We start from the raw sequence: 14,211 nt of genomic DNA on the forward strand, positions 1-14,211 counted from the left end.
TTTTAGTTACATAGTTTATTTACAACTCCTATTTCCAAATCTGTGATGTGTGTGCGCGTGTTATACATGACATCTTTTCTTAGGTATATTGTTGTCTATTGAACTGATTTGTAATAACTATCCGAAGAGCTGAGTTTTAATAATTTCGAAACTGGTAACCACAAGAGAAATTAGTCCAATTTAGTCCATCTAAAGGTTTGGACTAGGCAGCCAATGTAGTCCAAATTCACTCACAAGAATTTGAAGAACTAGCTTTTTTTTTTTTTTTTTTTTTTATTGTTAGATTTGTTTCATAGTTATAGTGTGCAAAAGAAAAAAGATTTTAGTAGTTTAATATAGTGGGAACAAACAACAAACAAATGAGGGATTAGTTATGAGGTGGACGAGTTGGGTCATGACACGTGTATAGCCCAAATTGACTCACCCATATTTGAACCAAGTAAATTTTCTGAGATTATAAATTAACCTGTTCATTAATTCAACTTATTTTAACTCGCACTAGCTGGGAGCATTTTTTTTAATGTGTTATTTGTACATCATGCTCTTTACAATTTTAAATTTAAGAAAATAATATTTTTAGATCTGTTATGTGTAAAAGATAGATATCTTACGAATAAAAATAAATCTCTCTCATATATAAAAAATATAGAATAATAAATCTAAAAATAAGTTTATTGTAAAGCGCAAAAAAAAAAAAAAAAAAAACCAATTGATACATTTTTGTGCACAATTGACACTTTTCCCGCCAGCATTTTCTACTTATATATATATATATATATCTACACAGTTTCAAGGGTTTTATAAAATTCTCTTTTCTTTACTGCAAATTCAAATTCCTCTTCAATGCCGACGCTTTCATGGCGGCAGCATACACTAATTCAAGCTCTTTTATCTCGCGGCCCTCTCAAAGAAAATGATTTCAAATCTCTTTTCTTCAAAGTCACTGGCAAATCCGCAGGTTTTTTTTTTTTTTTTTCTACTTCAGTTTTTTTTTTTCATTTTAAACTCTTTTTTTCGCATCAGTTTATGGGTTTTTAGTTAAACTCCTTTGATCCAATTACAATATTAGTGATTTTCATGTTTTTATGGGATTTTTTTTTTGTTATGAAAATTTCAGTTTTAATTGTCAAGGGATTGTTATCAATCTCAAAAACCCAATTAGAAATCTTATTCAAGTTTCTTTTTAAAAATTGTTAAAGGATTGTTATATCATTATGAAAGCTAAATTATTACCAAATTTTCCATTTTGATGCTTTGCAAAAAGGGGTAAATTTTATTGTTACAGTAACAAATTGTTTAATGGTTCTGATTTTATTATGTTTTTATGCTTTCTGTTTCTTTGGTGATAAGTAGTACTATTAATTTGATTAGTTCTTTGATTAGTGATGTTAAATTAATTGGAATAGATAAAAAATATTCTTTCTTTTCTAGTAAATGTGCGGGAGAAAAAAGGTTGGTTTCTGATACTGATTTTATATGTGCATGTTTCAGCTAATCATCAGTCAATGTTTAATGAATACCTGAGAAAGATAAACGAGGAGCTCGCTTATGTGCAGTTTGAGTTACGGGCATGTAGAAACCAGTATGATGGGAAGGTGTATTATGGTGTTGTTAACAATGTTTCAGATGAGCAATCCAAACTTGGAACTAAATATTCAGTTCCTCAGATAGCTTTCTATAAAGGCGTTGTGAGCTTCTCTTCCCTTTATTTTGAACTGTGTTGAGAATGTCCTTATCCGTTTACATAGCCTCCCCGTGTCCATATAATGAAGTATTTTATAAATTTTGTCGAGGAATTTTTCTAGCTTTTCGAAAGGGAAAAAACTGTGGAAAAAAAACCTTCATTAGTATATGGACTAGAGAACAAGAACCAATTAGGTTGCAACAACAACAAAAAAAAAAAACCCGGTGAGTTTCCACAAGTGGGGTCTGGGCAGGGTAGTGTGTACGTAGGCCTTACGCCTACCTTGGAAGAGGCAGAGAGGATGTTTCCGATAAGGACCAATTAGGTTGCATTGAATATAAAACAAAGCTGCTGAGTGTTACTTTTCTCATTTGAACTCTGAGACTTATGTATTTGTATTTCCAATTGACCATTTTTGCAAGGGCTGGGAATAGCTTTATCTCCTTAACTTACCTCAAAGATGACGGAAAAGGAAGAAGATCTACATGTTATTAGCCTCCTAAAACATTGATCTTTGTGATTAAGATAGTAATGAATTGCTAATGGGAATAGAGCAACTGACACTAGCCTTTTGTTCAGGTAACAGTAGAAACATGAAACTCATATCTTCCTTCAGTCAAGCATAGTATTAGGCTCTGTTAGTTATGTACAAAATAATATTCAGGAGTCCCATTTAAATTGAGAAGTTGAAGTTAGTTGTTCATTTACTTCATACCAGCTCAAAATGTTGGTAGTGGAAGAGGTATGGTGGTCTTCATTTACTTCGTTTTAATCTTGCGTCCCTTTTCTCAAACAAATTTACACTAAACGTTTTAAGGGGAAGAATTGAATAACTAACTTAGATGGTTCCAGTAATTGATGTTTTCTCAATCAATCAACTGGGCCTCAATCCTAAACTAATTGGTCATGCTATATGAATCTTCCACTCATCTGCATCCATTCTGCTCGGCCCTTTTCATTCAAATATTGAGTAAATTGTATTTTAAGGTAACTTAGGGGTTTCCTACAATTAAAGATCTCTAAATTTCACACTTATCCCAACACGGACATAAAATTCTCTAACTATAATTAAAGAATCCTGTCAAATATTGGACTTAATGTATCTGTATAGTAACCTAGCTTTAATCCTAATCATTGACTTCCATTGTATTATGTTCTTAGCTAAGACTGGTTAGTGTTTCTTAGAGAAAATAAATACAATTATAGAAGATCTTGAACATTGCTTATTAGTAATGTCATTATGAGATTAAGATTTTCCCTTTTTCTTTTTGACATTAGAATTTAAAAAAGAAAAAAAGAAGATTTATGTGGTCATCGTATAATTGCAGATTGAAGCAATTGTTCAAGATGTGGCGGCTTTGGGTTGTATTTCAACCATTGATGCACTGAACATACGGCTTGAAAATCAGGTTTTCTTACTTCCTAACAATAAATGAATGTATGTGGCTACTATCAGTTTCATCGTTTATAGTATTTATCTTGCTGCTATCTTCCTGTGAGTTATTAGCTAAATGTGAAATTATGGTTTAGAAGATAAATTGTTCTTCACTATTGACAACTTCCCTTCTCTAGTCAAGGTTGATATAGCTAGACCTGTTCATACTTGTAACTAGTCAAGTCTTATTTTCACAAGCACAGACACACATACAGTTTCTATATATAGATAATGCAACATTTACAGGTCAAATAACAGCAACATAAAAAGATAAAGCCCTAAGGAGGCAGATAGTTATGGCCTCGGATGATCTTTGCTTTATATTCATGTTGATTTCCTTGCTTTCTGTTGCCTCTATATTCATATTTAGTAAGTTTCTATCTGGAAAACAGTGTAAAATAAAGTATTCGGGGAATGGTTGCTAGTATCAACTTATGGCCGCAAATCATTTTCTTACTCGTTCAGAGGTTATCTGCTTCTTAATAATGAGGCTTTTTATTTTTGACTTAGAGTCGCATGACCAATATGTACTTACAGTCAACAAAGACTGAATGGTAACTATTTATTGTGAATACCAAAACCTCCTGTTTGTTTGTTTACTTCTCTTGTTTGATGATAAGAGTGGACACTTTTGTTCAATCAGTTAGAGGATATGGAATGGGACTTAAACCCATGTCTCATCAGGACCAAGGCTTTTACGCTTGCTCATTGACCAGGATGTAACACATATGAAGTGCCTTTTCGTAGAATGTCAACTAAAAATGGCGGGATGGCAGGATATGGTTGTGACTTCTGAGTTAAAAAATATTCTCGTATAAACTTAGTAAATTTGGTTGCTATTAGATCAGAGCTCTTTGTACTTTACATAGCTCCGATTTGTATCCTTGCTGTACCACTAATTTCTTTGCTGGAAATTTATTTGATCAACAGTTCCTGGCTGGAACAGATTCCCAGTCTCAGGGAGGTTCAGTGCAAATTCCTGCAGCGTTTAGGAATTTCTCGATGTCTCAAAAGGAAAAGACCCTTGAGGAACTTGTGAAGGATCAGTGGCTTTCTCTAACAGATGGTAAGATAGGACTAGGAGTGCGTTCCTTTCTTGATCTTAGAAGTTGGTTTCGCAGTAACGAGGTTCCTCCATGTGAAGTTTGCAATGAAGCTGCAGTGAAGGTTTGCTCCTCTCTTAATTTCTTCGTTTGATCTCCATGATCTCTGTTAAACAACTTTCTCCTTTCAAATTGGAGCACTTTTACTGCCATTTTAGCTGAATACTCAATTCATCTTCCCTTACTGCAATTTGGTTTGATAATGTCACTACAAACATCCATTCCCTAAGAAAGATGCCTATGTGTCTATGATAACTATATGGCTGCTAGATCATCCAATTCATGGTGATATGATTATTTGACCAGGCTGAGCTTTGCCAAAATGAAGGCTGTAATGTTCGCATCCATCAGTACTGCCTGCGAATGAAGTTCTCCCAACGCAAGGTATTATTCTTTCCTATTATTCCCCTTGGAATAACTTCTATAGCTATTTTGCCCTCAAGGCTTTTGGTTCAGTGGTAAGAGTGGAACGCGTGATGTGTGGGTTAGACGCACGTCACAGGGTCGAACCTTACGATGGACCAAAAGTCTGCATTTAAGTGTAGGAGAGGGCCCATTATCCACCTAGTTCCAAACAGTGCGCCATCTGGCCCTCGAGGATTTCTTGGTTATAAAAAAAAAAGTCTCATCTATGAAAGCGAGCTTGATGAACTAAACCATCGTTGAACCCATTATTTTCAGGCTGAAAAAGTTTGTCCAGGGTGTGGAACAGAATGGCATTATAACATTGCAAAAGCAGAAGTTGTAGACGAAGGAGAGGATGCATCTGCTCCTCCTGAAAGTCAGCAGCCTGGTGAACCCTTAATGAGAAAGAGGCGGAGGACCTGTGGAGGGACCGATGCTGATACCCCCTTAACGAGAAACAGGCCAAGGACCTGTGGAGGTACTGATTCTGATACTCTCAAGCCTGGATCATCTCAAAGTACGAGGGTGACTCGGACTTCTGCCCGTCTGAGGAGTGCAAGTTAAGAAGTTTGTTTTGCTAGTTTTTGTGGTCATGCACATCTAACTAAGTATATGAAAATGGCTGTCCATATATTTTTGCACCCCATGAAGGTTTACTTATTTTGTAGACCTACTTCTAACTTTTGATTGTAGATTATAGGAGCGTCCAGATTAGTATCTTTATCATCTCTATTCTCTTGGTGTTCTCCAATTGCCATTGTCGCACAGATGATTTCTTCCTAGTATATACTAGTGAAATTTTATTGATGTTTTAACTCTATTCAGATCCATTCCTTCTTAAACTTTTGAATTCAACTTGTAAGGAAAAATTGTTGGAGAACTTTTAAGATGGGCTGAACGAAAGTTTGTAAGCTAATTGTGTTGGTAAATTCGCAAATGGTAATATCCCCTTTTGCCTGGTGTTGAGACAAAGATTTGTTAAATTTATTCTCGCGCTTATAAATTCGCAAATACTAATGCGTCCATTTTTTCAATTAAAAAACGCTACTCTTGCTTTATTGTTTGTACTAGCAATCAATATTGTAGTTTAAACCATTATCCTTAGAATGACACCCTTGCTCTCATAAGTTTGGCTCTTTTTCATGTCAGTTTGAAGCTGTGATAGCGAAGAAACTGAAAAAATACAGTTACACTCAGGTCATACAATATCCAAATTCCCAGACATGCAACTTAAATCCAAATATTCTTTTTCGCCAATCCTACAATAGTGCCAACAATTTCCATACAAACTTAAAATGTTAAGTAATTTCCTCCCTCTTGTTCATTTTCAAGTGCAAATCATCAAATATCAACGACGAAACAACCATATCAATGTCAACATCTAGCTTCTAAGGGGAAATGGTCTGGATTGTATGTTAAGAGCACACTCTCCGAGAATTGATGAAATAGTGGTAGATTATGAAGCTGAGGCATAAGAAGATCATGAAGCCACCGACCCAAAGGTTCAAATCAATTGGATACTTGACTTGGCAAGACAACTCTAGCCAAGAAAATATATAATTACAGACGCATAACTTTTCACTCAATATTTGAGCATGGTGTTGCATTTCACAAGTATGTGAGAAAAGAAATTTGTCAAAAATTAAGTTATTTCCTTCAATTAAATTTTAAAGTGACGAATTTCTCTTATGTACTGGGGAAACCGATACCATGCTCAAACAACATCGTGAATAGTTATGTACTTGCAATTTATACATGTTCTTGGTTAGAGTTGCCTTGCCAAGTCCAAGTGGTCACCGATTGATTTGAACATTCAGCTAAATGGCTTCATAAGCTTTTTCTACCTCACCTTCCAAACCACTATTTCATCAATTTTCGAAGACTGGTTGTTGTGAGATACGACAAGTAGCTTCTTGATCACGCTTTAGTCATACAAATAACTGAAACATGTCTCACTGTCAGCACGATCTGGTATAAGACAACAAGCTCTTTAGTTTGTAGTAGCAACTTTGCAGACCAAAGTTTTAGGCGAGGTATATCACCAATTCCTTCAAACGAGCAAATGATTTCTATTTGGTCTTGCAAGTCAAGAGTTCCTTTAGCATCTTCTTCCTCTATCTAGTTCTGGTGTATGCAAGTAATAGGCAAGGAAAGTCCTGCATACAGAGATCATTGACATTTTTGTCAAATACGCGTAAACGGCCAAACAAAACTTGGTTGAATGAATTGAACTTATCTAGTACATAGTAATGATGCCAAGTTTAGTCAACTCATTTCCTACCAAAACCAAATACACAATACCATTTTATAGCATCAAAGCTATAATCAGTAACTAGAAACAGTGGCACAGGAAGGGGTATGCAATTAACCTCCATTTTATAGCATCAAAGCTTCAGAGAAGGGGCATGCAATTAACCTCCAGATGCTTCCTCTGCAAAGCTGAGTCTGAAAACAATAGCCATCTCATCTCTTTCTCCATTGTGCTTTCACTTCCCAACTATGGAATCTATTTTTGGCCCTGGTAAATTTGAAATGGATAATGCCGGGAAACACATGTGATCTACTGAAAGCTTGGAACTATGCTGGTAAAATGGTGGAGGATTATCCCAGCTTGCATTTGGTGGACCATATGGAAGGAAAGAAATAACACATGTTTTGAAGACAGGAGTAGCTCCATACAAGTAGTTAAAATGAATTGTATTTTAAATTTTTACTTTTGGTGTAAAGAGTTTTCAGTAGGAGATGAAGAATCTATTCTACAATTTTTGGAAGCCTTGTAAAGTTCACACGGATAGTATTAGTACCCTATAAATACTGTTGCCAGCATAATCTTTGTGCCGGTGAATAAAATTTGTTACCATTCTCAAAAAGAAATAGTGGCACGGGAACTTTTAAAAAGTTGTATCTCAAAATACAGTTTGATCTTTTATCTTAACATGGCTTGCTTGATATATAAAGCAAAACACTGTTCTTTAAGATAAGTACATTGTAATTTGCAAGTAAAATAAAAATTACAGCAAGCAACCAAAGTAGGACACTGTAATATACTGGAAAAGACTGATTAATCTTATACTTTTTGAAGTTACTAGTGAAATGACAAGAATACTCCAACAGAATTAGCATGCCTGTTTTGGTGCAAAAATAAAGAAAATAGATAGATTCAGAATTAAGACATAGGCAAGCATAAGTTGTTAACGCTATACAGAAAAAAAAGAAGTTTATTATCGTAACTCATGCCCCTCAAAGATCAAATTTTAACAGATTTAATTGATCTTCATTATAAAGATTACATTTCCAAAGAGATCGTGCAACGTAGAGCTACTCAGAGGTCTAAAATGATACGGTATCAAACATAAAATGGTTATGCTATAGTAAGCTACCGAGGGGCGAAGCTAGAAGCCCGAAGATGGATTAGGCCGAGCCTAATAGTTTTTGTTCAAACAATGTTAAAATATTCATTTGTATAAACAAAAATTAAATTTAGAATCCAATTATTAGCATTTGTTCTTGAACCGAGAGTCTACCGAAAACATCCTGCCCACCTTCATAAGGTAGAGGTAAAGATATGCATATACGTTACTCTCCCCAATCCACACTTGTGAGATTTGTTGTTGTAATTATTAGCATTTGAGATCGTTCTAAAATCAATCCTAAATAAATAAATAAAAATCCTCCCCCCCCCCCCGGGTATTTCTTATTTGATCAAGCTTCAAAAAGCTCCTTAACAAATAGTAACTGAGAAATTATACTCTCTCATCTCAATTTATGTTATGCTCTTTCACTTAATCTATCAAACATTTTTGTAGAAACAATTTTACTTTAAACTTTTACCGTCATATATATGGTTTATTTTAAAACACAAGTTTCAAAAGTCTTTATTTCTTAAACTCCGTGTCTAATCAAACATCATCACACAAATTAGGACGGTGGTAGTACAAATTTAAGACATTACTCATAAACAAATAAAACAAATACAAAGATTGAAGCTTTATAAATTAAAAAAAATGAAAAGCTCTTGTACCATTTGTTAAGCAGCTTGAGATAAATTCAGATCTGATCCAAAACACGTTCTTGGCAATGTCGCCGCCGCCGGCGAGAACGCCGTTTGACGGCGGCTGAAGGTGAATTGAGCTCCCTATAACCCTAATCCTAGTAAGAAAGTGCATTTTTATACGTGATTTGGCCCCTTTGGTCGGTTTAGTTTCACTAATTAAATTACATTCACCTCCCTCTATTTTAATAAAATAATGTTTAACTATAACTTAAATTTTAAAATTTTCATTTAGAATCCTAATCCTTTTAAATTTTAAAATTACATGTAAAAGTCTAATGAGATACATTGCTCCCTATTTTTATGTGAGTGTGGCCTCTTTTAACAAGTTTACATTTTTTCAATTAAATTAAAATTTCATCTTTTTGTATTTAACTTGTATCTCTCTAATTAACCTTAGTAACAAGAGTTAGTTGCTTTAGTGGTGAGCACCCTCCACTTCCAACCAAGAGGTTGTGAGTTCGAGTCACCCCAAGAGCAAGGTGGGAGTTCTTGGAGGGAGGGAGCCGATGGTCTATCGGAAACAGCCTCTCTACCCCAGGATAGGGGTAAGGTGGGAGTTGTTGTTATTGTTGTTGCCTCTAATTAACCTTAGTGTAAGAGATACCGTTTATATATGAGTTTGATCTCCTTTGGTAAATTTATATTTCGTCAATTACATTACATTGACTTGTTTCTACAATAGTAAAATTATGTTTAAGTATAATTTAGATTTTAAACTATGCTTATGACCTCTATTTGTATTTAACCTTCCTCTCTCTCTAATCCCCACTTCGCGTCAATTAAGTTATGTTCATTCTCTATCTTAATAAGATTGTGCTTACTTATAACTTAGATTATAAAATTGCAATTATGACTTTATCGATATTTTATTTTCTTCATATTTAACCTTTCCCTCTCCATCCTAACCATATAGTAAAACTTATCTTTTTATATAAGATTAGTCTCTTTTGGTAAGTTTACATTTCTTCAATTAAATTACATTCATCTATGCCAATCTTAGTAAGATTACGGGTATCATTAATATATTCTAAAACGACTCCTACGATCGTCATTTTTGTATTTAACCTTCTTCTCTCTAACCCTGACACGAGATATATAATGCAATATGCTTTTTAACATGCGAGTTTGGCCCTGGTACGTATAGCTTAGATTTTAAAATTATATTTGTAACATTATCATCATTTTTTTTTTTTAATTACTCTTATGGTACGCGCGTTACGCGGGTGTCCAATCTCAATGAGCACATTTAAAGAAAATTATCGACTATGTGTGTGTGTTTGACGAAGCTAGTGATTATTTGATTCTAGTAGTTAAAGCAATTATGCTAAGAGTTTAGTCAAATTGCAAAATAATTTTACTTAAAGGTGAATTGAGAATGAAAAAAATGAATTGAATCTCTTGTTAATCAGTTATTGCAAAAATTTACTCATTTTTTAATATTAAAATAACATCTTCTTTTCTTGTTGATTCAAATTCTTCATATTATCTCATCTCAATCTTTAAACATATTTAATTATAATTATAATTTTATCCACTAAAAGTTTTAATCTCACATTTTACTTTTGTATACTTGTGTTTGTAGAATCCAAACATTATAGTTATTAACTTTCCCCAATAACTTTATGTCATGACCCAATTTTTTCTCCGTTGGGTATCGTGATGGCAATAGAAGAGATAACAATTTCAGCTAAGGCACGGATGAATCAAATACGCAACAAGAGTGGGTCATGAAACAATTAATTCTAATTAAAGCAGGTAGAGGTGAAACTAGTAATTAAGAGACGTATTCATAACATAACAACTGCATAATCAGTGAATACAAGGACCTAAGAACCCTAAAAGGTCAATTTTCCACAAATAAATCCGAGCACGTACTCGTCATCTCATGTACACGGACTATAATTAGCATAGAAGACTCAAAGAAGACAGACTGATACTCTAAAATGAACTTCTCGGGTGAAATGGCCTTCGGACAGCTCAAATCTAACCAAAATAACTTCAAAGCACAAATAAAACTCATAAGAAATTATTATGGATCATAAAGCCTCAATCTTTATCAAAATCTAAAAATCGACCCAAAGGTCGACCCCCGGGGCTCCGCACCTTGGAACCCGACAAATTTCACAAAACATGAACACACATTCCGATACGAGTTCAACCATACTAAAATTATCAAATTACGATACCAAACCGTCCCTCAAATCTTGATTTTTCATTTTGAAAATTTTCTTAAAGAACCTCTATTTTTCTCAACTCAAAATACAAATTAAATGATGAAATCATGAAATATAATAAATTATAGGTGAAGAACATGTACCCAATCGATTTGCTCGAAAACCCCATACAGAAACTCCCAAAACTGAGGTCTAAAACTCAAAATATGGAGAAAATGGCAAAACCCTCGAATATAAACTCTCTGCCCAGGACTTCCGCATATGCGGACAAATAAGCACATTTACGGGCAGACGTTCGCATCTGTGAATTTAACTTACCAGGCCCAGGTCCGCATATGCGGACAATATAGCCGCACCAGCGATGCCGCAAAAGCGATGACAGGAGCGCAGAAGCGAACTCCTTCGCAGAAGCGGTCTTCGCACCTGCGTGCCAGCTTCCGCAGAAGCGAGCGAGCTCCCAGGCCTCAACGATCGCAGAAGCGACCATGCTCACGTAGAAGTGGATCCACACTTGCGCTCCAGGATTTCGCAGGTGCGAGACACCAGAAATAGACATGTCAAAAACTATGAAAACCATCCGAAACTCGTCCGAAACACACCCGGACCCCCGGGACCCTGTCCAAGCATACCAACAAGTTCCATAACCTAACACGGATTTGCTTGAAGTCTCAAATCACATCAAACAACGTTGAAACTACGAATCGCACCAAGAATCAAACTTATGAACTTTCAAATCTTCCAACTTCTAAAACTCGTGCCGAAACCTATCAACTCAACCTGGAATGACGTCAAATTTTGCAGGCAAGTCCCAAATGACATAACAGAGCTGTTCTAACTCTCGGAATCACATTTTGACCTCGATATCACCAAAGTCAATTATTGGTCAAACCTCTCCACCTTCCAAACTTCAATTTTTTCAACTTTCGCCGAAATGCTTCAAATCACCCTACGGACCTCCAAATCCGGACGCACACCTAAGTCCAAAATCACATACGAAGCTGTTGAAATCATCCAAAACCCATTCTGGAGCCGTTTACACAAAAGTCAAATTCCAGTCAACTCTTACCGCTTAAGCTTCCAAAACTATAATCCTTCTTCCGATTTGACTCTGATTCATTCGGTAACTGAACTCGACCACGCACGCAAGTCAATACATATAATACGAAGTTGTTCAAGACCTTATGCTGTCGAACGAGACTTAATTCTCAAAACGACTGGCCGGGTCGTTACATCCCCCCTCTTAAACAAACGTTCATCCTCGAACGTGCGAAGTATCGCCTCGAAGCCGTCGAATCACTGAATGCACACATCCAACATACACGCGGGTGACCCTATGTCACCCCAATCCATATAAGCCTGACGACACCATCGCAACTATAATTTATCCATTCCACCAACATCAATAAGCCTTAGAGTCAACATTTTCCACTATCTGCTCGTCTTCAAAAGACCCGATTCTAAATACACACTCGGTATCAGTCCCAACTAGATGCAACCACTTATTCCTACACCCACAGAGTACAACCACACAATATGACACATCACACATAGGTCCATAATAACAGTTCTAATCATAATAACTGCCCTTAATCAAATCCAGCACCAACAATTAGCCTCATATCTGTTAGAACCATGTTTCAAACTTCCACAATGCTGACAATGATGCAAGAAACATGAAGACCTCATAACTGTACGCCCGGATCAATAAGTCACAACTAACGCCTCCGGGCACACACACCTCAAGCTAAAACTCAGGAAGCACAGAACGAAAATGACTGAACATGTAAGGAGAAACACATAAGAGAAATATCAAACAACCCCGACATGAACAACTCTCTATCAGTACCATCCTACGAATCAATTTTGAAAGGAAAAATTAAAGTACATGAACAAACCACAAGGATATCATTCCGATATAACTTCCACCGCGGCATACAACCCTGCTCAAACATATCAAATCACATGGAATCGCGAGGGTCTCACCCTCAACTCTGAATCACAGGTCGAATACACATCATACCAATTGAAACCTTCTATTAACTCAATCCTGCCAGTAAAATCACAACACTTACTGAACTCTCACTCCGGTAGATCATCTAAATTACAAATTGTAACCAAATTACTTAGGAATCACATCAAAACCTACCATAATGGACAACATGAATTCACTTCTAGTCTCGTAACTCTCAATAATGAATAAAAACAAACGATAGATACGGACTACCACTCATAGAATCTCCCAACAGGGGTAAACATATAAGTAGAGTACTAATCATGAAACTCACCCATAAATAAAGCAACAAATAAGGGAACTCACCCCGATAAGCAGAACCAAAACAAAATACGAATGGTGCCCCTCTGTAACAAATCAAAAACATACCCGTATGACATCATCTGGTGCAGCGGCCTCAAGCCTACTATATGAAACACATCAACGGTCCGGACCTCCCCCTCTTGGGTACCCTCTACTCGCCTGAATACCCCATTGTGACACATCTTTCCGAAGTCCGGGACAATCTCTCACCATGTGGATGGTATCTCCACACTCAAAGAAACCCCTTTGCTGATGTGGCTGTGGGAACTATGCGGTACGGGTACTCTGTGACCCATAAGTACCTGAAACACAGTGCGAAGCCTGAAGTGCAACTGAACTGGCTGACCTACAAAACCTATACCATGTCGTACCCTGCCTCCAAAATAAGGACCAGTAGATCTCTCCGGTTTACGAGGCCTCCTAGCCTCTCTGTCCTCTCTCTACTGACCTCGCATGTCCTCTCTCTCATGGACCCGTCTGCGCCAATATACCAAACATGCTCAGGAACTGTGCTAAGGTCTCCTGAAGTTCGGGGGTAACAATATGCGCCTCTGGTACCTTCCCCCCATGGAACTACTGGCAGCTCCTCAACTGTTGCTCTGGTAGGTGCCCTAGCTACAACACGTGCTCCTCGTCAGCCTCTGCCTCTACCCCTAGCGACATCTGCTCCGGGGGTAACGTCATCAGTAATTGTAGCTCGTGTCCTCACCATCTATGAGAGAATGAAATGATAAAAATTCAAACTTCGAGATCAATGAACTCACACGATAGGAATGAAGGAAGTGAGACTGCCCTAATAGTTCTGTAGCCTCTCGAAGATAAGTACAGATGTCTCCGTACCGATCCACAAGACTCTAACTATACATTCCAGCTGAGAGGAGTAGCCTATTAATGGTGGCGCGCTTATGAGTTGAGTAGTCCGGCTGAGGCAGCTTCACTTACATAGACTCAGTTCTCGGACATGTTCTTGAGGGAATATGTTCCCCAAAGTCTTAGAGACGCATGGCGCGCGTAGTTGCGCCAGGGTGCTATGATTATGTCA

General features: G+C 36.6%; 1 protein-coding gene and 1 long non-coding RNA gene across 3 annotated transcripts; one reads left to right on the forward strand and one right to left on the reverse strand.

Annotated features, from left to right (window-relative positions):
- Nucleotides 1-767: 767 nt before the first annotated feature.
- LOC104109476 (uncharacterized) lies at nucleotides 768-5,442 on the forward strand. 2 transcript variants are annotated; one of them, XM_009618794.4, is made up of 6 exons: nucleotides 770-958; nucleotides 1,492-1,688; nucleotides 3,013-3,093; nucleotides 4,050-4,286; nucleotides 4,529-4,606; nucleotides 4,904-5,442. In XM_009618794.4, exons 1-6 carry the CDS (start codon nucleotides 844-846, stop codon nucleotides 5,189-5,191), a joined length of 996 nt encoding a protein of 331 aa, XP_009617089.1. In that variant the 5' UTR covers nucleotides 770-843; the 3' UTR covers nucleotides 5,192-5,442. The 2 variants fall into 2 exon arrangements, with proteins under 2 accessions (XP_009617090.1, XP_009617089.1); XM_009618795.4 differs by lacking the exon at nucleotides 3,013-3,093 and having other exon boundaries at nucleotides 768-958.
- Nucleotides 5,443-5,828: 386 nt separating this feature from the next.
- Nucleotides 5,829-8,795, reverse strand: LOC104109475 (uncharacterized). Its single transcript, XR_689233.4, has 3 exons — nucleotides 8,649-8,795; nucleotides 6,997-7,752; nucleotides 5,829-6,783 (listed from the first exon to the last, which is right to left on the reverse strand). It is a non-coding gene; the product is annotated as an uncharacterized lncRNA (long non-coding RNA).
- Nucleotides 8,796-14,211: the final 5,416 nt, after the last annotated feature.

The sequence above is a fragment of the Nicotiana tomentosiformis genome, chromosome 11, assembly GCF_000390325.3.
Source record: "Nicotiana tomentosiformis chromosome 11, ASM39032v3, whole genome shotgun sequence".
In the NCBI taxonomy this organism is placed as follows: domain Eukaryota; kingdom Viridiplantae; phylum Streptophyta; class Magnoliopsida; order Solanales; family Solanaceae; genus Nicotiana; species Nicotiana tomentosiformis.

Bases quoted from the DNA above. Each gene is read 5' to 3' on its own strand.
- LOC104109476 (XM_009618794.4), top strand. From the start codon at position 844: ATGCCGACGCTTTCATGGCGGCAGCATACACTAATTCAAGCTCTTTTA. The intron at 3,094-4,049 runs GTTTTCTTACTT...TTTGATCAACAG, and splicing joins ACATACGGCTTGAAAATCAG to TTCCTGGCTGGAACAGATTC. The intron at 4,287-4,528 runs GTTTGCTCCTCT...TTATTTGACCAG, and splicing joins GCAATGAAGCTGCAGTGAAG to GCTGAGCTTTGCCAAAATGA.